At 44.0% G+C, this 20948-nt stretch overlaps 1 protein-coding gene across 4 annotated transcripts in view; it reads left to right on the top strand.

Moving 5' to 3' along the window:
* LOC140398135 (interleukin-18-like) overlaps positions 1 to 18562 on the top strand; it is a 76127-nt gene extending 57565 nt beyond the window's left edge. For 2 of the 4 annotated variants that reach the window (XM_072486431.1, XM_072486432.1), the window contains exons 2-6: positions 3079 to 3162; positions 8426 to 8443; positions 8544 to 8693; positions 13318 to 13475; positions 17437 to 18562. In XM_072486431.1, coding sequence (XP_072342532.1) covers positions 3099 to 3162; positions 8426 to 8443; positions 8544 to 8693; positions 13318 to 13475; positions 17437 to 17652 — 606 coding nt within the window. In that variant the 5' untranslated portion in view covers positions 3079 to 3098 and the 3' untranslated portion in view covers positions 17653 to 18562. Of the gene's footprint in view, positions 1 to 3078; positions 3163 to 6256; positions 6321 to 8425; positions 8444 to 8543; positions 8694 to 13317; positions 13476 to 16539; positions 16681 to 17436 lie in introns of those variants that run through there. The other 2 variants (XR_011937422.1, XM_072486433.1) reach the window with 2 other exon arrangements.
* Positions 18563 to 20948: the final 2386 nt, after the last annotated feature.

Raw genomic sequence — 20948 nt, 5'->3', positions numbered from 1 at the left:
GGGGGTTGGGGGGGGGGTGGAAGATGAAGATCCTCGGCTATGTGGAGAGACTGGACAAGTTGGGATGGTTCTCCTGAAGGTTAATGGGAGGTGTTCAAACTTTTGAGGAGTTTTTGATGGAGTAAATAGGCACTGTTTACACTGTGTGGGTGGTGGGGGTACGGGGCGGGGGCGGGGGAGATAATAGACTTGCATTTGTATGGGCAGCAGGGTAGCACAGTGGTTAGCGCAGTTGCTTCAAAGCCGCCAGGGTCCTAGGTTGGATTCCCGGCTTGGGTCACTGCCTGTGCGGAGTCTGCATGTTCTCCCCGTGTCTGCGTGGGTTTCCTCCGGGTGCTCTGGTTTCCTCCCACAAGTCCCGAAAGACGTGCTTCTTAGGTGAATTGGACATTCTGAATTCTCCCTCCGTGTATCCGAACAGGTGCCGGAATGTGGCGACTAGGGGATTTTCATCGTAACTTCATTGCAGTAGGGGCAGTATGGTGGTGCAGTGGTTAGCACTGCTGCCTCACGGCGTCGAGGTCCCAGGTTCGATCCTGGCTCTGGGTCACTGTCCGTGTGGAGTTTGCACATTCTCCCCGTATTTGCGTGGGTTTCACCCCCACAACCCAAATATATGCTAGTTAGGTGGATTGGCCACGCTAAATTGCCCCTTAATTGGAAAAAAATAATTGGGTACTCTAAATTTATGGGAAAAAAAACTTCATTGCAGTATTGATGTAAGCCTACTTGTGACAATAAAGATTATTATTATTATGATGCCTTTCATAGCCACCAGAGGTCTCGTCCCTCTTCGTCACCAATGGAGCACTTTTTGAAGTACTGTTGCAATTGAGGAAACACAGCAAGATCCCACAAACAGCCATGTTGTAATGATCTGATCAGATGATCTGTTTTTTATGATGTTGATTGAGGGATAAATATTGGACGGGACATGGAGGAAAATTCCCCCACTCTCCATCAAAATGGTGTCATGGGGTCTTCCACATTCACCCAATTAGGCAGATGAGGAGGTGAATTCTCCGCCTCCCCCGCCGCGTGTTCTTCGAGGACACAGGTTTCTCCGGTCTCGCCGCTGGCCAATGGCATTTCCCGTTGTAACCATCCCACGTCACCGGGAAACCCGTGGGCGGGGGTGCGCTGCTGCCAGTGGAACGGAGAATTCCACCGTCAGAGAATTCACCTGTGGTTCAGCATCTCACCTTAAAGGGCGGTACTGCTGACAGTCCTGCACTCCCTCAGTACTGTAAGGAGTGTCAGCGTGGACCTTTGTAACCAGAGGGCACTGATTTAAAATGGGCCCTCACAGAAATACTCAATTACACTCAACAAATATCCTGACCAAGGAATCAGGGCAGAAATTAGGAGAAATTCTACTTTTTAAAAAATAGCAATCTTTATTAGTGTCACAGGCTTACATTAACACTGCAATGACGTTACTGTGAAAAGCCCCTAGTCGCCACATTCCGGCGCCTGTTCAGGTACACAGAGGGAGAATTTAGAATGTCCAATTCACCTAACAAGGACGTCCTTTGGGACTTTGTGGGAGGAAACCGGAGGAAACAGGAGGAGAACGTGCAGACTCCACACAGACAGTGACCTAAGCCAGAATTGAAACCGGATCCCTGGTGCTGTGAAGCAATAGTGCTAACCACTGTGGTACCGTACCGCCCATACTCAGTAAATTTCAATGACAAGGCAGTGGAAGCTGATCCAGTTGTAATGGAGCGATTAAAACCAGGAAGCTCCAGAGGCCAGAATTGAAGGAGTGCAGAGAACTCGGAGGATTGTGCAGCTGGAGAGGATTACAGAGAAGGGGGGGATTTGAAAACTGGGATAAAGTGCTGCTCAGAGTGCATCTGTGAGCACAGGGAGTGATGGCAAAAAGGACTTAGTGTAAATTAGGACACAGGCAGCATAAATTTGGATGAGCTTAAGTTTATGGGTTCAAAAAAATTATAATAATAAATAAATAATAAAAATGCAACATCTCACGCACACAGATGTCAGAAAGTAGGGAAGTTGTGGTCCAAAAAGTAGATTTAATGAATATATGACTAAGTCTCCTTTGATAGTTCTTTGTGCTAAGATTTTTAAATATTGTAGCTGATTTAGATGAGTTGATTTTGTGCAGTCAGATGTAGAAGATGTTGCAATTATTATGAGATTTCAGTTTGCTGATAGATTTCTAGTAACATTGGCGTGATATACTTGTTCCAAATGAGAGGGCGGGAGAGAGAGAGAGAGAGAGAGCTTTTAGCTTGTTTCCTCTTACAATCTCTCTGTAATGTCTGCAGCTTAGTTAGTTATACCTCACCCATTGTGTATTCACAGGGGTTTTTGGGTGTGTCTATCTGTGGCAAACATTGTTTCAATATCCAGCACTTTGCATTTTAATGTCTCTTCCTTCGACAGTGATGAGTTTCAATGGGTTTTTGAATGACAGAAAATGTCCTAACCGTCACCCTGCCCTTTTCACCTTCACATTGGAAGGTGGCCTTGCATTTTTACGTAGATCGCCCTGTGTCATTTCAAATTGCAAAATTTCTATTTAGTTGAAAAATTTGAAAATCACATTTACAAAATTAATAATCATAATAATAATCGCTTATTGTCATAAGTAGGCTTCAATGAAGTTACTGTGAAAAGCCCCTAGTCACCACATTCCGGCGCCTGTTCGGGGAGGCTGGTACGGGAATTGAACCCGTGCTGCTGGCATTATTCTCTATTACAAGCCAGCGATTTAACCCACTGTGCTAAACCAGCCCCAGTTATTAAAGGGGAGCAGCCTCGTGTCACTGGGGAGAATTCCCCAGTTCATCTCTGTGTGCTGCCACAGGATCTTTTACACACACTTGAGAGGACAGATTGTACCTCAACGAAACATCTCATCCTCCAACACTGTCGCACTCCCTCAGTACTCCACTGGGAGCATCAATCAAAATGGCAACCTTTGTCCTTTTTGCTCTGATGAATGCCTTCTGTGCATGGAACACTATCACTTTGTGAAAAAATGTGTAATTGTCAAATCCAAACAGGAACAAAAAAAGTCAGTATTACTTTTCCTTTATTTTATAGGTTATAATTACCTATCTGGGATGGATTACAAACATCTGGAACTGTGCCTTTTGGAGTTTGGAAATGGGGTTCCAATCTTTAAAGGTAAGTTCAATTTCCATCTCTTAATAGTAACAGAGCAAAGTGCATCCTAGAATCGTGGAATCCCTACAGTGCAGAAGGAGTCCATTTGCCCCACCGACTCTCCGAAACAGCACTTCACCAAGGCACACTCCCCCACCCTATCCCCGCACCCCCACCTCACCTTTTGGACTCTTAAGGGACATTTTAGTTAGTATGGCCAATCCACCTAACCTGCACATCTTTGGACTGTGGGAGGAAACCCACGCAGACACGGGGAGATTGTGTAAACTCCACACAGACCGTCACCCAAGGTCGGAATCAAAACCAGGTCCCTGGCGCTGTGAGGCAGCAGTGCTAACCACTGCGCCTCCATGCCGCCCCCTTCACTCTTGTAGTTTGTGCTGTTCCTGTAGTTTTTAAAAATTAATTTACGGGACGTGGGCTTCGCTGGTTAGGCCAGCATTTTTAGCCCATCCGTCGTTGTACTTCAGAAGATGGTGGTGAGTTGCCTCCTTGATACGCTGCAATTTTTGAGGTATAGGTACACCCACTGTGCTGTTAGGGAGGGAGTTCCAGGATGTTGCCCCAGTGAGAGTGAAGGAACGGTGATATATTTCCAAGTCAGGGTGGTGAGTGATTTGGAGAGGAACCTCCAGGTGGTGGGGTTCCCAGGTATCTGCTGCTCTTGTCCTTCTAGATGGGAGTGGTCGTGGGTTTGGAAGGTGCTGCCTGTGCTGTTCGCTGCTTTACTTTACCCGGATGGCTCTGATGCGTAGTGTTGATCAAAGAATAGCAAACTTTGTTAACAAACAAAACTACTTTATTTAACACTACTAACTGGATTTGACACTTATACCACAGGAACATACAGTTGATAAAATAACACATAAACGACTTTCATCTACATCTAAACTCATTACCAATTTAAACTACTATCTACTCCCTCTCACTATCTTCCATCTGTCTAGCTAACTCTTCACTCCTTCTGCTACCACCTTCTCCATTATCTGCCCCACAAGGCTTAGCATCCTCCCTTATATATTCATAGGACTAGCCTCTAGTGGCTGTTTATATACATTTCATTAACCTTTGCATTGGCTTCATGTATGATAATACCACATTGCCTAAGGAACCGTGGTGAGTTACTGCAGTGTACCTTGTAGATGGTACACAATTGCTGCCACTGTCCGTCGGTGTAGTAGTTATCATGTTCACCTTCCATGTGAAAGGTCCCCAGTTTGAAATCAGGCAGAAACATTTTTAAGGGGGCCGGTTTAGTTCATTTGGCTGGACAGCTGGCGTGTGATGCAGAGCAAGGCCAGCAGTGTAGGTTCAATCCCCGTACAGCTGAGGTTATTCACAAAGACCCCATCTTCTCAACCTTGCCCCTCACCTGAGGTGTGGTGACCCTCAGGTTAAATCACCACCAGTCAACTCTCCCCCTCAAAGGGGAAAGCAGCCTATAGTCATCTGGGACTGTGGCAAATTTACTAGATTAATGCCATTGTAAAGTACAAGGCAAGATTGAGACAGTAAGAAATCACAGGGGTAATTTTAAAGGACTCTGTTCTGTGTGTGGCTCAGTACAAGCCAGGAGAGTATGTTGCACATTGACCTTCCATCCAAATGTGAATGGCTCATGGGGCAGAAATTTGCAGATCGCAGGCAGGCATGCGTCCAATCAGGAAGAGCAGAAAATAGCATGTGATGAGGTCAGACGCACATCTCAACGTCATCCCGCACTCATGCGATATTTCCATCAGTGGGCGCAGGTATGGATCGGCAGCCTACACTCCAACAATTATGGAGCAAATCTGCCCTAGTCCCTCACCTCGGCCAACTAACTTGTGTCGCGATCTCCCCCCTCCCACCTCCCAGGGCAACCCCAATTCCAACCTCGGGACCCCCGACACTTACCTCGGGAACGATCCCAGGATTTAGTTCCAGACAGAGCCCTGCAGTACCTTTTCTGGACATGGGCACGCTGTCCCTGGAGGGGTTGGGGAGCTGGCGGCCAATCTGATCAGCCAACAACTCTCCAAGGTGGGACTTCTTCCAACAGCGGCCAGAGGTCCAGCCACTGCCAATCATCGTTCAGTTGAAGCAGTGGGCCTCTGAGGGTCATCGTGAGTACAACACATGCCCAGTCAGGACGGCACCGAGCACTCACCATTCTAAAAATTCTACCCGTGGAGGTTTTCGCACTGTTTTCACACCCCATGATCTATATTTGCATCCCTCCTCCCTTCCCAACACCACCAATGACAAAGCACTTCAGCCACCTCAGCCCCACGCTGGGAACTCCTTCCCTTTTCTCCACTTCCCCACCCGGCTTTGAGAACCTCACCCAAGCACACCTTTTCCACCAAGTGTTTGGTTACCCGCTCTTAACACTCCCACTGTGACCCCTTGTTCACCCCATTATTTATTTCCAAAACCCTCTGGCCATGTCTAGCAAGGTACTGCGTGGAATTGGAAGCATCACAAAATTAACCCCTCATGTATTCCTGCATTTTATTTATTAGTTGAAGGATGGAAGTGTTGCTGACACTTGCCCCCTCACAGGGCACCCAATGCCAGCTTGTGTGTTCCTGGATCGTGGTGCACGTCCTCAGGGCCAACATTGCACCTCGACCATCCCAGCAGCATTGTTTTGTGACCACTGAAAATGTCCAATGATGAAAAATCCACCTCCTGGTGAGACACCATTCTCTCATTTGCTGTTTTAAAATTTTTTTTTAGAGTTCCCAATTCATTTTTTCCAATTAAGGGGCAATTTAGCGTGGCCAATCCACCTACCCTGCTCATCTTTGGTTTGTGTGGGGGGGGGGGGGGGGGGCAAGGCAGCAGTGGTAACCCACTGCGCCACCGTGCTGCCTCCCCATTCTGTCATTTGTGGCTGATTTATTTGCATTGATACCGAATCACTGAGAAAAGATCTTATCAGATTGGTTTCAAAAATAATTTTTACAAGAACCTTCATTTAAAATGAAGCGGAGTAAAACGGGAACTGAAAATTGAAGTGATGTAATCATCTGTCTGAGAAGGTCAAACATTCTCTGCATTACAAAGTTTCCTAGTAGTTAATAACTAACTTCATTGACTGTGGGGAGCGCAAGCTTCAAGCCTACTTAGAAGTTAGCGACAACTGAGAAGTACACCCAGAATGGCATCAAATGGTGAGTTAGGGAGAGGAAAAGAGATGTTTTTTAACTTAATCTATTGAGACTAAAGAATGTAGTGGATTGTATGTGTACGGTTGCAGTTATTTTCAAAAAGAGCAGAGAAAGATTGGGCTGTGAGAGTGCTCTCAAACCAGCAGATAAATGGAAGTTGTCTGCAGATTTAAATGTGATTACTTTCTGTCTGAGCTTCAGACATCCTGTGTGTTCGTCCTCTTCGGTTTCTAACCCGGTGACCGGCTGCTTCCCCTCAATCTCACTAAAGAGTAACCCTGTCAATTGTCTTGAATGTCAAGGTTCTTTCCAAATTCTCAGCTAGGGGAAATGAATGGATGCGTGACAGTAGCAATTCCTTCACTGGAGGGAGTTGAGATTTGTAGACGCCTCCATCCATTCAGTCCGTATAATAAACAGGATACATATTCTCGATGTGGACCTTGGTATATACGACACAGTTTCAAAATTTTCGGACGATACAAAACTTGCAAGTATTGTGAATTGTGAGAAGGATAGAACCTCAAAAGGATATCGACAGGCTGCTGAATGGGCGGATAAATGCAGGTGAAATTTAACGCAGAGAATATAAAATGAAGGGTTACAATTCTAAAGTGAATGCAGGAGCAGAGGGACCGGGGTCTGTATGTGTATAAATGATTGAAGGTGGCAAAACAGGTTGCAAGTGTGGGTTAGTAAAGCATACAGCTTGCTGGGGTTTATTGTAGGGGCATTAGTACAAGAGCAAAGAGGTCTCACGTCCTATTCGATCTGTACTCATTGGAGTTTAGAAGAAGGAGGAGAGGTGATGTTGTTGAGATAAAAGATCCTGGGGTGGGTTTGACGGAATAGATGCTGAGAGGATGTTTCCTTTCGTGGGTGAATATCAACAAATAAGGGGCACAGTTTCGAAATAAGAGGTTGTTCCATTTAACACAGATATGAAGGGGAATTATTTCTCTCAGAGGGTCATTAGTATTTGGAATAAAAACAGTAAATGCTGGATAAACTCAGCAGGTCTGGCAGCGTCTCCGGGAGAGAAAAACAGAGTTAATGTTTCCATGTGACTTACTCAGAATTGCTGAGATTCTCCAAACTCAGCTTTTGAAACGCTGAGATTAAGGGAGGATGGGAAGAGTGAGGGAGATGGAGGTTTTAAGTTTGGGGACGCTGGATATTCCACGTATTGTACCATGAGTCTTGATGTCCACGGGGTAAGGACACAGGGAGAAGCCCTTCACCTCAGTGAAGACTTTGTTTTGACCAACCCAGTCAAATTTCCATAACTTTCATAACTTTGGGAACTTTAAGTGGGGTTTTCTGGGGAAACCAAGTATTTGCACCAGAGAAACGGCCCATTCAGCCCAAATGATCCATGTTTGTGTTAACTCAATATGTAGGTGGTCTCCACATCCTCAACTCCTTCTATTTCTCCCTTGTCTGCGTATCTAACTTATCTTTTTTCTTAAATTTGAAACAAAATTCCAATTAAGGGGCAATTTAGCGTGGCCAATCCACCTGCCCAGCACCTCTTTGGGTTGTGGGGGTCAGACCCACGCAGACACGGGGAGAATGTGCAAACTCCACACGGACAGTGACCCGGGGTCGGGATCGAACCTGGGTCATTGGTGCCGTGAGGCAGCAGTGCTAACCAATGTGCCACTCTGCGGCCTATATCTAACTTATCTTTTTTTTTAAATTTAGAGTCCCCAATTATTATTATTTTCAATTAAGGGGCAATTTTAGGGCGGCCAATCCACCTAACCAGCACATCTTTGGGTTGGGGGGGGTGAAACCTACGCAGACACGGGGAGAATGTGCAAACTCCACACGGATATCTAACTTATCGTAACTCATCTTTGCTATTTGCTTCTCTATCTCTACCGTCAGCACTCAGAATTGTTTCTGTTGCTCTCTATTAAAGACCTCAGTAGTAATAATATCCTTGCTATGAACATGTGACAACAACTATGCAAATTAATGGGGAGTTTTTGTGTTCTTTGGGTTTGGGGGTAGAAAAGGCATGTATTTCAAACTGATTCATTAACTGTGATTTTCTTTGTTTCTGTGCTGATGTGGCTGATGTTGCAATCCCCTTCCTCACACAGACTCCAGAAGTGTCAGTGGTAAGATCCTGCTGAATACAGTTATATTCAAAGCTTGTTTCTGACCTGGATTAACATCGCATTTCACACTTGTCTTTTATATTTGTCTTTCTGACTGTAGGCATTGAGGTCGATTGCTTCAGAAAATACGATAGAAAAGGCTGTTCGAAAATTGTCAGAAACATATACGGCGAGATACTCATGGCATATAGCGACGGAGAGGCTGATCCAGTGCCAATCTTTGAACATCACACATTTCCCGAAAAGACAGGTTTCTATCTTGAATTCACAGTTTTAAAGCAGTTGGATGGAGGTTATGTCATAGAGTCATACAGGACAGGAGAATGGGGGGGGGCTCTCTTAGAGACCTAGAAAATTCTAACAGGATTCAACAGGATAGATGCAGGAAGGATGTTCCTGATGGTGGGTGTGTCCAGAAGCAGGGGTCACAGTCTGAGGATACAGGGTAGACCATTTAGGACAGAGATGAGGAGAAATGTCTTCACCCAGAGAGTGGTCGACCTACAGGAACTAGTTGAGGCCAAAGCATTGTGGGCGGGATTCTGTGCCCCCTTTGCACATTCTCCCCGTGTCTGCGTGGGTCTCACCCCCACAACCCAACGATGTGCAGGGTAGGTAGATTGGCCATGCTAAATTGCCCCTTAATTGGAAAAAATTATTGGGTACTCCAAATTGAAAAGAAAAAGAAATAGCACTTGCGGCGAGGGGGATCAAAGGATATGGGGCAAAGCAGGATTAGGCTATCGAGTTGGATGATCATAATGAGTGGCAGAGCAGACTCAAAGGGTCGAATGGCCTCCTGCTCCTATTTTATATGTTTCTATGTCAGGTGGCAACCTGTGCCAAATCTCTTCACAGGGCGGCCTGATTAGTTCCACTCCCCTGCTCTTGTCCACAGCCCTGCAAATAATTTTCCTCTTCAAGAATCTATTCAGTTCTCTTTTACAAGTTATTAATGAATCTGCTTTCACCACCCATTCTTGCAATGCATTCCATATCACAACAACCTGCGGCATTTTAAAGTTATCCTCATGTCTCTATCAGTTATTTAACTACCCCTTTGTTCAATGTTTTTTAATAGACTTTAAAGTCTGTTGGGCGACGTGATTATTTATTTTTCTATTGATGTGCTGAAGGCGTTTCCGTTTCCGTTTTCTGTGATGAATGTGCGGATACACTAGTGACGTATATTTGGTCGAACAAAACTATTGCTTTCAATCCTCACCGCAAACTCATCATCCGTTCCCTCAGTTAAATTTGTAAATCATGTTTATTTAAAATTTATTCATGGGGCATGGGTCTCACTGGTTGGGCCAGTATTGGTTCCCATCCCGAATTTCCTTGAACTGAGTGGCTTGCTGGACCATTTCAGAGGTCGGTCAACCAGATTGCTGTGGGTCTGGAGTCACATTTCCTTCCCTGAAGGGCATTAAACGAATCATGTGGAAATTTGGCATGTCAGCTACGACCCTCACCAACTTCTACAGATGCACCATAGAAAGCATTCTTTCTGGTTGTATCACAGCTTGGTATGGAGCCTGCTCTGCCCAAGACCGCAGGAAACTACAAAAGGCTGTGAATGTAGCCCAGTCCATCACGCAAACCAGCCTCCCATCCATTGACGCTATCTATAATTCCCGCTGCCTCAGAAAGGCAGCAGGCACCCCCCGGACATACTCTCTTCCACCTTCTTCCGTCAGGAAAATTATACTAAAGTTTGAGGTCACGTACCAACCGACTCAAGAACAGCTTCTTCCCGACTGCCATCAGACTTTTGAATGGACCTACCTCGTTTTAAGTTGATTATATTCTGCAGTCTCTCCTTCCTTCCCTATGTACGGTGTGCATGGTCTGTACAGCATTCAAGAAACAATACTTTTCACTGTATACTGATACATGTGACAATAATAAATCAATTCCAATTCTACAACAATCAGTGATGGTGGTGACTGAGACTAGCTTTCAATTTCAGATTTTATTGATTCAATTTAAATTCAATGGTGGGATTTGAACCCATGCCCCCAGGGTCATTAACCTGGACGTCTGGTTTACTAGTCTCAGTGATGTTGCCACAATGCCACCAACTCCCCCATCATCTTAGCTGACTGTAGCTCAAACCCTTGTTCATGACTTTGGGACTCCTAGATGGAACAGCTCATTACTGGCCATCATCCCATCTACCATCCTCACTAAACTGAGCTCACAAGTATCCTAACTCGTATCAAAGCCTATTCATCCATTAATCCTGTGCTTGATAACCTACAGTGGCTCCTGTCTGGTAAAGCCAGAATACCAAAGTTCCCATTCTTGTTTGCCTCTGTAATCTCTTTCAGCCCTCTGAGATACCTGCAGTTGATAGAATTAGTTCAGAGTTAACTTGTCTTCAACCAAGAGCCTCCTCAACTACATGAATTGGCAATATGCTGGACTTTGCATTATTTATAGACTCGCTCTCAACTAATTTCATAAATCTAGTCAATGCACAATTCAAACCGTTAATTCCCCCGCCACCCCAGCCCCACTTATTTTCTGGCTACAGACCTCTTCTTGCATAGAAATACAACATAGTTACAGTGTGGAAATAAGCCATTTAGCCCAATGGCTAAATAGCTCAGTATTTGTGCTCTACTTGCTCCCGGAACCCACCCTGTTTAATCTCACCCTGTCAGCAAACCTTCCCATCCTTTCCTCTCATGTAGTTATGTAACTTATTCTAAAACAAACCTGCACGATTCACCACAGCTACTCTTGTGTGGTGTAAGTTCTATATTTTCACCACTCTTTGGGTAAAGATGATTTTCCTGTTATTGGATTTATTAGTGATTACGGTGCATTTATGTCCACTAATTTTGCAACTCCCGTGCGCTCCCAGACCCCACCATTTCCTCTAACACTGATGCTGGAGCTGTGTGTGCAGTTCGATCTTTGGCGTGTAATCTCATCGAGAGGAAATATTATCAAGAATTGTTAATTTTGCCAAACCTTTAATTGAAAGGAGTGACATTGCCATCGGGGACACCTGCATTTTCAGGCATTCACCAGATGACCAGATGACAATGCTGTTCCTTCAAAACATTCTACTTCTGCTCAATGATGCAAATTACTGTAAGACAGATAAAGCGTGGGAGTTTAATAGCAAAAGTACTTCCCTCTTTCACAGAGGCAGTGAACAGAAGAGTGAGGCTAGCTTTGGATTACCCTAACATGTAGCTAGAATAGACACAATGGGCCGAATGCCCTCCTCCTGTGCTCTGCATGCTCACCAGTGCCAGGTTTGATCTGCATTCTTTATTTATTTATTTTAATATAAATTTAGAGTACCCAATTTTTTTTCCAATTAAGGGGCAATTTAACGTGGCCAAAATAGTATTCCAGATTAAAGGTGTTTCTAGTTAGCCAGAAACACCTAGCCTGCACATCTTTGGGTTGTGGGGGCGAAACCCACACAGACACAGGAGAATTTGCAAACTCCACACGGACAGTGACCCAGGGCCAGGATCGAACCCGGGTCCTCAGCGCCGTAAGCAGCAGGGCCACCATGCTGCCCAGATCAAGTGTAACGTCAATAGATTCTCCTCTATTCAGTTAGTAACTGGCAAACAGACAATTTTTCCCATCTCCAATATTTTCACAACTAATGAATAAAAGGTGCGCAAAGAAAATGAAACATACAATTTATTTTTAACACCCCAGTGGTTTTTCATCTACTCACAGCAGTGTCCACGGACGTTATGATCTTGATAGCCAGTTGCTGAAGAAACAAACCAGGGCCAGTATTAACTTACATTAGATTTGTTCACATTTGAAACAATTGAGGTATATACCTCCTCACAGAGCCCCCCACCTTTGCCAGTAAGTGTCGCTTTATATGTGCTCAAGTAAAAACCAAACAATGTCTTCCACCTGTATGCAGTAAACCTCAAATTATACAATTGACACTGGAGGTTCATTTTTAATTCCTGGAGATGGCAATCCCTGGGGTGTCTGGGTACCCCCCAACTACATCTGCAAAGTTCAATGTCACCAGGAGAATTGGAGAGCGGCAATTGGTGAGACAAAGAAAATAGATGCAAGTACTTCCCATTTCCATCACCGCCCCTCACATTCTCACCGTCATCAAAACAGAACAGTTGCTTGGACATCAATGGGACTGTGCCCAATTCTAGACGGGGGTGAAGGCCTCGGACTAGGTGCCAGGCGCATGAAGGACTTTCAGTTACAGCAGCTTGGATAAAAGCAGGCAAAGTGAAGAGGAGCAGTAATAGAGGTGTTCAAAACTGAGAGTTCCAGTCCAGTGGGCAAGGAGAGTTGGTGGCCAGAGGATGCAGATTTCAAGGTAGAGGGAAGAGGCTGAGGGAAGATGAAGACAATTTGTTTTGCGTTGTGATTATCTAAACTGGTATCTGAAAGGGTGGTGGAAACAGATTCAGCAACTTCCAAAGGAGAATTGAATAAATACTTGGATGTAAATACTCGATGTCACTCCGTCTCCCTACATCCCTCTCCCCCTTTTTCAGAAACTTTGAAAAACTTAACTTCTTGACCCAAGCTTTCAGTCATTTGGTCTAATATCTTGTGTCTCAGCATAATACCTTGTTTCATAATGTTGCCGCGAAGCGCCTTGGGGCATTCATTAGGTTAGAGAAGCTATATAAATGTGCAGTTCTTAAAAGGAAACATTTGCACGGCTATGGGTAAGGAGCAGGTGAGCCAAAATAATTGGATAACTTTAAAATGAGTTGGCATAGGCTTGATGGGCCGAATGGCCACCGGCACTACATGATTTTATGAATTTTATATTTCCATTTTATAGGGGGGGAACTTTTCTATCTGGTACTTTCTGGAAATCACTAACATCTACTTACTTCTCACAGGAGACGATGGTACGAATTTCAATCTCGTGTTATACCGAAAGCATGTGGGTAGAAATACACCGCACGGTCTCCCAATAGTATTCCAGATTAAAGTTTCTGGATCTTACTACCATATGTACTGCACGGAGGAGGAAAACAGAAAAGTTTTGAAATTTAAGGTAAATACAATTTGCATTTATATCACGCGTTTGCACAATCAACATCAACTTCATTCGGTCCGTAATCACACATAAACTGACCCAGGGATAATGGGGGGGAATTGAAACCAAAGTTTGGTAAACGTTTTAAGGGTTGTCTTAAGGGATAGAGGTGGAGAGGGATAGGGAGTACATTCCAGAGCTTAGTCTGTGAGTTTTTACTCACACGCGTTTTTACACACACTCTTTTTTAACTCACACTCTATTTTACTCACTTTTTTACTCACACTTTTTTACTCACACTCTTTTTTTCTCACACGTTTTTACTCACACTCTTTTTTTACTCACACTCTTACTCTTTTTTTTCCTGTATGCCCCGTGTCAGTTATCACACTCTTTTTTACTCACACTTTTTTTACTCACACACGTTTTTACTCACACTCGCCTTTACTCACACTCGCCTTTACCCACACTCGCCTTTACTCGCACTCTTACTCTTTTTTCCCATATGCCCCGTGTTGGTTATCACACTCTTTTTTACTCACACTCGTTTTTACTCACACTCGCCTTTACTCACACTCGCCTTTACTCACACTCTTTTTTACTCACTCTTTTTTACTCACTTTTTTACTCACTCACATTTTTTACTCACACTCTTTTTTTACTCTCACTTTTTTTACTCACACTCATTTTTACTCACACTCTTACTCTTTTTTTCCCGTATGCCCCTGTGTTGGTTATCACATTCTTTTTTACTCACATTCTTTTTTACTCACACTCATTTTTAATCACTCTTTTTTACTCACACTCTTTTTTACTCACACTCTTTTTTACTCACACTCTTACTCTTTATTTTCCATATGCCCCATGTTGGTTATTACACAATCGCTCCCTTGCTGATATCTAGGGTGCAGACAGCTGAAGTCCAAGGCAGTGAATCACGGAGCTCAGGAAGTGGGGATGTGCAAGAGGTCAGAATAGGAGGGACACGGAGATTCCGAAGCATTAGAGGGCTGGAGGATATTACAGGGATGGGAGGGGCTAGCCGGTTCTTTGTATTCCCCAAATATCTTCAGCACTGGGTGGAAAAGGCAATGTTTGGGAAGGCAGTGTTACCTGTGGCCCCAAATGAGTCAAGAGTCAAGAGTTCTGCTTCTTCACCAAAAACGTTTTATTTTCTTTGAACACGCTCCATACAAAACTCCATCAACAGGGCAAGTGCCTGAAACCCCTTTACATATCAGTGTCATTATTGGATACTTAACATCAACTTAATATGTAATCTGAAGGTCTCTTAACCCATTCCTAACACAGGGAGAGTCCACAGTGAGTAAAAGACATTGATTTAAACAAGCGTTCACATGAGCCCCAGTTGAATCTCAGCAAGCACTTACTCACTTACTCATTTTTACTCACACACTGTTTTTACTCACACTCTTTTTTACTCACACTCTTTTTTACTCACACACTGTTTTTACTCACACTGTTATTACTCACACTCTGTTTTTACTCACATTCTGTTTTTACTCACACTCTTTTTACTCACACTGTTATTACTCACTTTTTTACTCACACTCTGTTTTTACTCACACTCTGTTTTTACTCACACTCTTTTACTCACACTCTGTTTTTACTCACACTCTGTTTTTACTCACACTCTGTTATTACTCACACTCTGTTTTTACTCACACTCTTTTTTTACTCACACTCTTTTTTACTCACACTCTTTTTTACTCACACTCTTACTGGGTTTTTTCCCCGTATGCCCCGTGTTGGTTATTACACAATCGCTTCCTTGCTCATATCTAGCTGAGACCTGACAATCCACTGCCCCGCAGCCTGCTCCAGAGACACGGAAGGAAATTCAGCCAGTCGATACCAACACCAATGGGTGTGGACAAGGATGATTCTGAATGATCTCAGATTAACAAAGAGAATAGGCGAGATTCAGACCTGTGAAATAAGTCAGTTAGAGGCTCCCCCTCCATCCGGGTAATCATTTAAGGAACAGTTGGATACTGTGATCAGATCGGGAGACTCTTTAATGAGGTTAGACGGAGTGAATGACCTTGCTGATCTGCATTTAGAAGTGACATCAGGAAAGACATCTACCACAAAAGCGGTTGTGGAAATCAAGAAGTGCCAATAATCCAAAGATTGCACCCATTGTGTCATGAGATGGAAATATTACTTTTTTTCAAAAATATAATTTATTCATTAAATCTCTAAAAATAAACATTACAAAAACATTTCAAATTGTCGTAACTGTAAAGTACAATAATATTTACATTTTCTTCAGAAGTCCAGATTTACTTGAATTTCTTCAATTCAATAATGAGGACATTACACACATTTCAATATTGACATTACAATTCTTTTCAAAGTATTTACATTGTTCACTTTAAACCCTGCGTTGGGCGGCAAGGTGGTTAGCACTGCTGCCTCATGGCGCCGAGGACCTGGGTTCGATCTCGGTCCTGGGTCACTGTCTGTGTGGAGTTTGCCCATTCTCCCTATGTCTATATGGGGTCTCACCCCCACAACCCAAAGATGTTCAGGGTAGGTGGATTGGCTAAATTGCCCCTTAATTGGAAAAAAATAATTGGGTACTCTAAATTTAAAAAAATGTTACACCCTGCGGTGCATCAGCACAGTTTTATACATTTAGTGTTAATCACCAGGCCAAGGGATTTTACATGGTTACCAGCCCCTCGATGTCCATTTGCTGGAAGACCTTTCCCATTGCGACTTGGCAGTGGCTGTCTCAAGCTTGAGTGCATCCCTCAGTCCTCGTCCTGGTCCTTGGAATGTGCCAGTCTGCAACATTCGGTCGAGGACAATTCTTTGCACTGGGAGGTCAACAAGTTTCGGACAGACCAAAGAGTGTCTTTCACCGAGTTGATGATCCACCAGCAGAAGTTGATGTTTGTCTCGGTGTGTGTCCCTGGGAACAGCCCTTGGAGGACGGAGTTCTACGTCACAGAACTGCCAGGGATGAACCTCAACAAATACCACTGCATCTCTCTCCGAACCTTCTTTGCAAAGGCAAATTCGCTCTGAATGCTGCCCTTTTGTCTGCTTCCAGGTGGTGGCTGATTAGGATGGTCCCCTTCGGGAATGACCTGTTGCAGTCAGACCTGCTGTGCGCACTTTTAACACTGGATAGAGATTGACTACCTCCTCATACGGGTCCGCCCACAACATCATTACCTTATTGAGGGCACAGGTAAATGAATGGGCCAGGTTCTGCTGGTAAAATTAGCGATGCATGCTATTAATGGACAAATTCAACAGCCAAGTTAAGGGAACTAAATTATTTCTGCGGTTTATAAATTCTTCTTCAGAGGGTTAAAAAAAAGTAAAATTTAAAGACAAGTTCAGGCAGCACAGTGGCGCAGGGGTTAGCACTGCTGCCTCATGGCCCTGAGGACCCGGGTTCGATCCCGGCTCCGGGTCACTGTCCGTGTGGAGTTTGCACATTCTCCCCATGTTTGTGTGGGTTTCACCCCCACAATCCAAAGATGTGCAGGGTAGGTGGATTGGCCACGATAAATTGCCCCTTTATTGGAAAAAAATAATTGGGTACTCTAAATTTATTATTTTTTATTTAAGGACAAGTCTTTTCTGATTGATTCTTTCCTTCTCTGTTTCTCCTTCTGGATCTCTTTTTAACTCAAAGTCACTATTTTCTTCTTTGTTCCACCTCCACCCTTAATTCTCATTGGTTGAGGGGATAGATCGCTGGTCCAGCTATTCGTCGAGGGCCCATTGTCCCCCTCCCCCCACATTGCGTCTTTTTGATCTTTCAGCAAGTTCCGGTGCAAAGATATTTTTGTGATTAAAGGACAGAAAACGGTCGAACAAGCAGGAAGGGGTGCTACCAGAGGCCCCACTCCAGTGAAATCTGAAGAACTGTTTTTGCTTCGATCAGCAAAGTTGAAACTGCGATTTAAAGACAAAAACAAATTGTGTTTGTGTTTAGGAGGGCATCGCTCCAACAAACGTGGAAGAGAACATGAAGAACATCATCTTTTACCAGCAGTATTTTGACGGCACGTATTTCAAATTTGAATCTGCATGGGCATGCGGCTGGTTCCTGTGTACCGAGGAGAAAAACAGACTTCACACGTTCGCTTTGAAGAGGGCAAAGGAGGGGAATGACGAAATGATAGCCGTCTGTTTGGATAATGTGCTATAAGCTTTCTCTCCCGTTCACATGTGATGGATATCACGTTCACCGCAGAATTCGAATTAAAAATAAGGCAGTAATACAAACAGCATTTTAATTCAAGATGGAATAAAACCACTCCAGCTAAAGGTCAGATAGAGGTTACCACCTGATGGGAGAGACTCCAAGCTGGTTCCAAGGACTCATTAGTATCAAACAATTAAAGGCTCTTCTTTGATACACCATAAAGCCTTTGAGACAAACTCTCCACCTGAGAAGTATTCAAAATATAAGTACAAAATATAAGGAATTCTCCAGATAAATAGAAACATAAATCTTTCTCAAACTATACCTTTGGACACTTACAATAACGCCTTCACAAAAGTGTCTGTTTTGATATCTGGAGAGGATGTCACCCTGACAAGAGGCAGGCACCAACCAGTGCCTCCCTTGCCAATATATCTTAGAACCCTGGACAATACACTGACACTACAACTATTAAAAGATCTATCAGTGATGGTACATCCAATTAGCCATTTGGCTATAGGTAATTAACCAGCAATAAATGCCAAGGTAACAAATGCCTTCCTGAACCGATAAGCAAGTTTAATGTATAAAAGGAGGAGGCATTTTAGCAGAAGTATCTCTCTGATCCTGACCCCCCTCTTCGGGCAAGAGTCAGTCCTGTTCTCAGGAAGCTTGTCTCGTCGAACAAAACCTGTTGTAAGTATGGTTTAGCAATACCTTCTTAGAAATGTACTAAGAAACTGATAAGAGATGCTTTAAGGATTTTTCCATGTTTAGATATCTCATTCGATTGAGAGATGTTAGTATGTTAGTGGATAACTAGAAGGACTGTTTAGTCCACTTATACTTTAACTCTGCAATTCAGTATGTATCTATTGGTAGTAATTTCACAATAAAGATACTTTAATTAAAATCATACTGCGTGAAAATTAATCTCGAGACACTCATTTAGGAAGCCTAAGTTGGCGATAGAACCCACAACCTCAAGAGGTATCGATTTAGTTATGAGTGACGAATCTGAACTCACCCTATAGAAAGTAACTGAAATCCTGTTTAACTGTCTGAGACCCGGAAAAGCATTCTCCCTTCGTGAGATCTGTTCTGAGTCTTGGCAGGTAAACAGGTTTCCCTCTTTTGACAGGTTAACCTAGGGCATAGATTAGTAATAGAGTATTATCAGGTCCAGAATAACCTAAATCCACGACACACATCACCGTGCCAAGTCTCCATTCCACACAGATTTAACTTAGGGATTCACACAGTCGGAATGTTGTGTTGCTCGCTGTTTTTGCTGATGTTGTAACCTGCAGTAGGCACACTCTGCAATCGTGCCTGTGAGAGCTGGCTGACAACAATGTCCCAGGCAACTGCGGGTGGGGAAGGGAGCAGGAGGGTGGGGCGGGGGTGGAGGTTTAGACAGCAGGGGAGAGGGAGGCCGCAAGGCGGAGTGGAAGTTAACAGAGGGGCAGGTGGTATGGGGAGCAGAGAGGGAAGTAGTAAATGGACCGGAGGGGGGGGGGGGGGGAAGAAAAGGCCCCTGAGGGTATTGAGGGAAGCAGCAGTAGCGCCCTGGGAGGGAGCGGGGCACCACCACCTGGAGGTTCCCTCCGAGCCACACACCATCCTGACTTTGGGAAATATAGCGCCATTCCTTCACTGTCGCCGGGTCAAAATCCTGGAACCCCCTCCCTAACAGCACAGGTGGTGCTCCTACATCACAGGGATTGCAGCTGTTCAAAAAGGGGGCCCACCACCACCTTCTCAAGGGGCAGTGAGGGCGAGTTAGCAGATGCTGGTTTAGTGCTGCCCACATCCTGTATAAATGAATAATAATAATAATAACGTTTTATTGTCACAAGTATGAAGTTACTGTGAACAGCCCCTAGTCGCCACATTCCGGCACCTGTTCGGGTAAGCTGGTACAGGAATTGAACCCGCTGGCCTTGTTCTGCATCACAGACCAGCATTGGTGACTAACAAGGGAGCCGACGGTCATAGTGGGTCGGCAGGAAAGTGTTATTGAGACTACAGCCAGATTGGCTATGGTCGTATTGAATGGCAGGGAAGGTTTGAGGGGCCAAATAGTCAACTCCTGCTCTTAATTTTTGTGTTCTGATTTATGGAGAGACGGTAGCCCAGTGGTAACGTCACTGGACTAGTAATCCATAGGCCCAGCGTAAAACTTTGGGGATGTGGGCTCAAATCCCCACCAGGGCAGCTGGTGGAATTTAAATTCAATTAATAAAATCTGGAATTATAAACTAGTCTCAGTAACAGTTGCTGTGAATTATCATTGATTGTTGGCAAAGCCCATCTGGTTCACTCATGCCCTTTAGGGAAGGAAATCTGCCGTCTATGTGACTCCAGACCCACAGCAATGTGGTTGACTCTTAACTTCCCACTGAAATGGTCGAGCAAACCACTTAATGCGAAAGCTATTATGGGCGGGCACTAAACACTGGCCTTGGCCGCAACCCCCACGTATCTTTGAGGGTTGAGCCAGAATTTGACTGTCAATCCACTCTGCTAAACTCAACCTGCTCCTTCCTGTCAACGGCGAGAGAGTCTGGGCAGCTTTCTTGTAACATTAAAACTTTCCATTCAGAAATCTAGATTTTGGAATGGAACTAAACGGCAGCCAGCTGGGCCTTTAGAGCTGGCTTTGTCTCAATTGGCTTTAGTACAGCTGGGAGAGAGATAGATGCCCAACACTAGTGCAGTTGGAGGTGAGATGGAGACCTGACACTATCATGTTTACTTTAATGCAGCAATATTTTACAAAAGCTAACACTATGTAAATTAAAAACATTTCACAGATCTAGCTTTTTATGTGGCATTTTATTGACAGTGCATATTTGGACCAAGTTCATCTCAAGTGTTTTAACTGAAACAACATCATGTGAAACAGGAAGGGAGGGACAACAATGATATACAGCACAGCACCCACTGCAAAGCATTTTACGATACTATGACATGCTGGTTTCTATTTTTAATATCTTTTTATTCTCCTCATTTTCATCAATAAACAACCAAAGAAAAAACAAAAAAAACAAATACAATAACAACCCCCCCCACACAAACCGCAACCCGCTCAATATACAAACCAAAACATCCACCCCGTACATTCCAGGTAAAAAACACAAACTAACAATCAATCCATAAACAGTGTAACCAAAGCCAGCAATATCGCCAACCCACCCTTCACCCCCTCCTCCCCCACCCCTAATGTTCAATGACAACCAATGACATACTGGTTTCTAATCAAAGTTCAGGGTTAGGACATAATCTGATTTCTTTAA

This window comes from Scyliorhinus torazame, chromosome 21 (genome assembly GCF_047496885.1).
Source record: "Scyliorhinus torazame isolate Kashiwa2021f chromosome 21, sScyTor2.1, whole genome shotgun sequence".
NCBI classification, from domain to species: domain Eukaryota; kingdom Metazoa; phylum Chordata; class Chondrichthyes; order Carcharhiniformes; family Scyliorhinidae; genus Scyliorhinus; species Scyliorhinus torazame.
The sequence above is the reverse complement of the archived record's forward strand: the minus strand, read 5'-3'. Positions and strand labels throughout refer to the sequence as shown.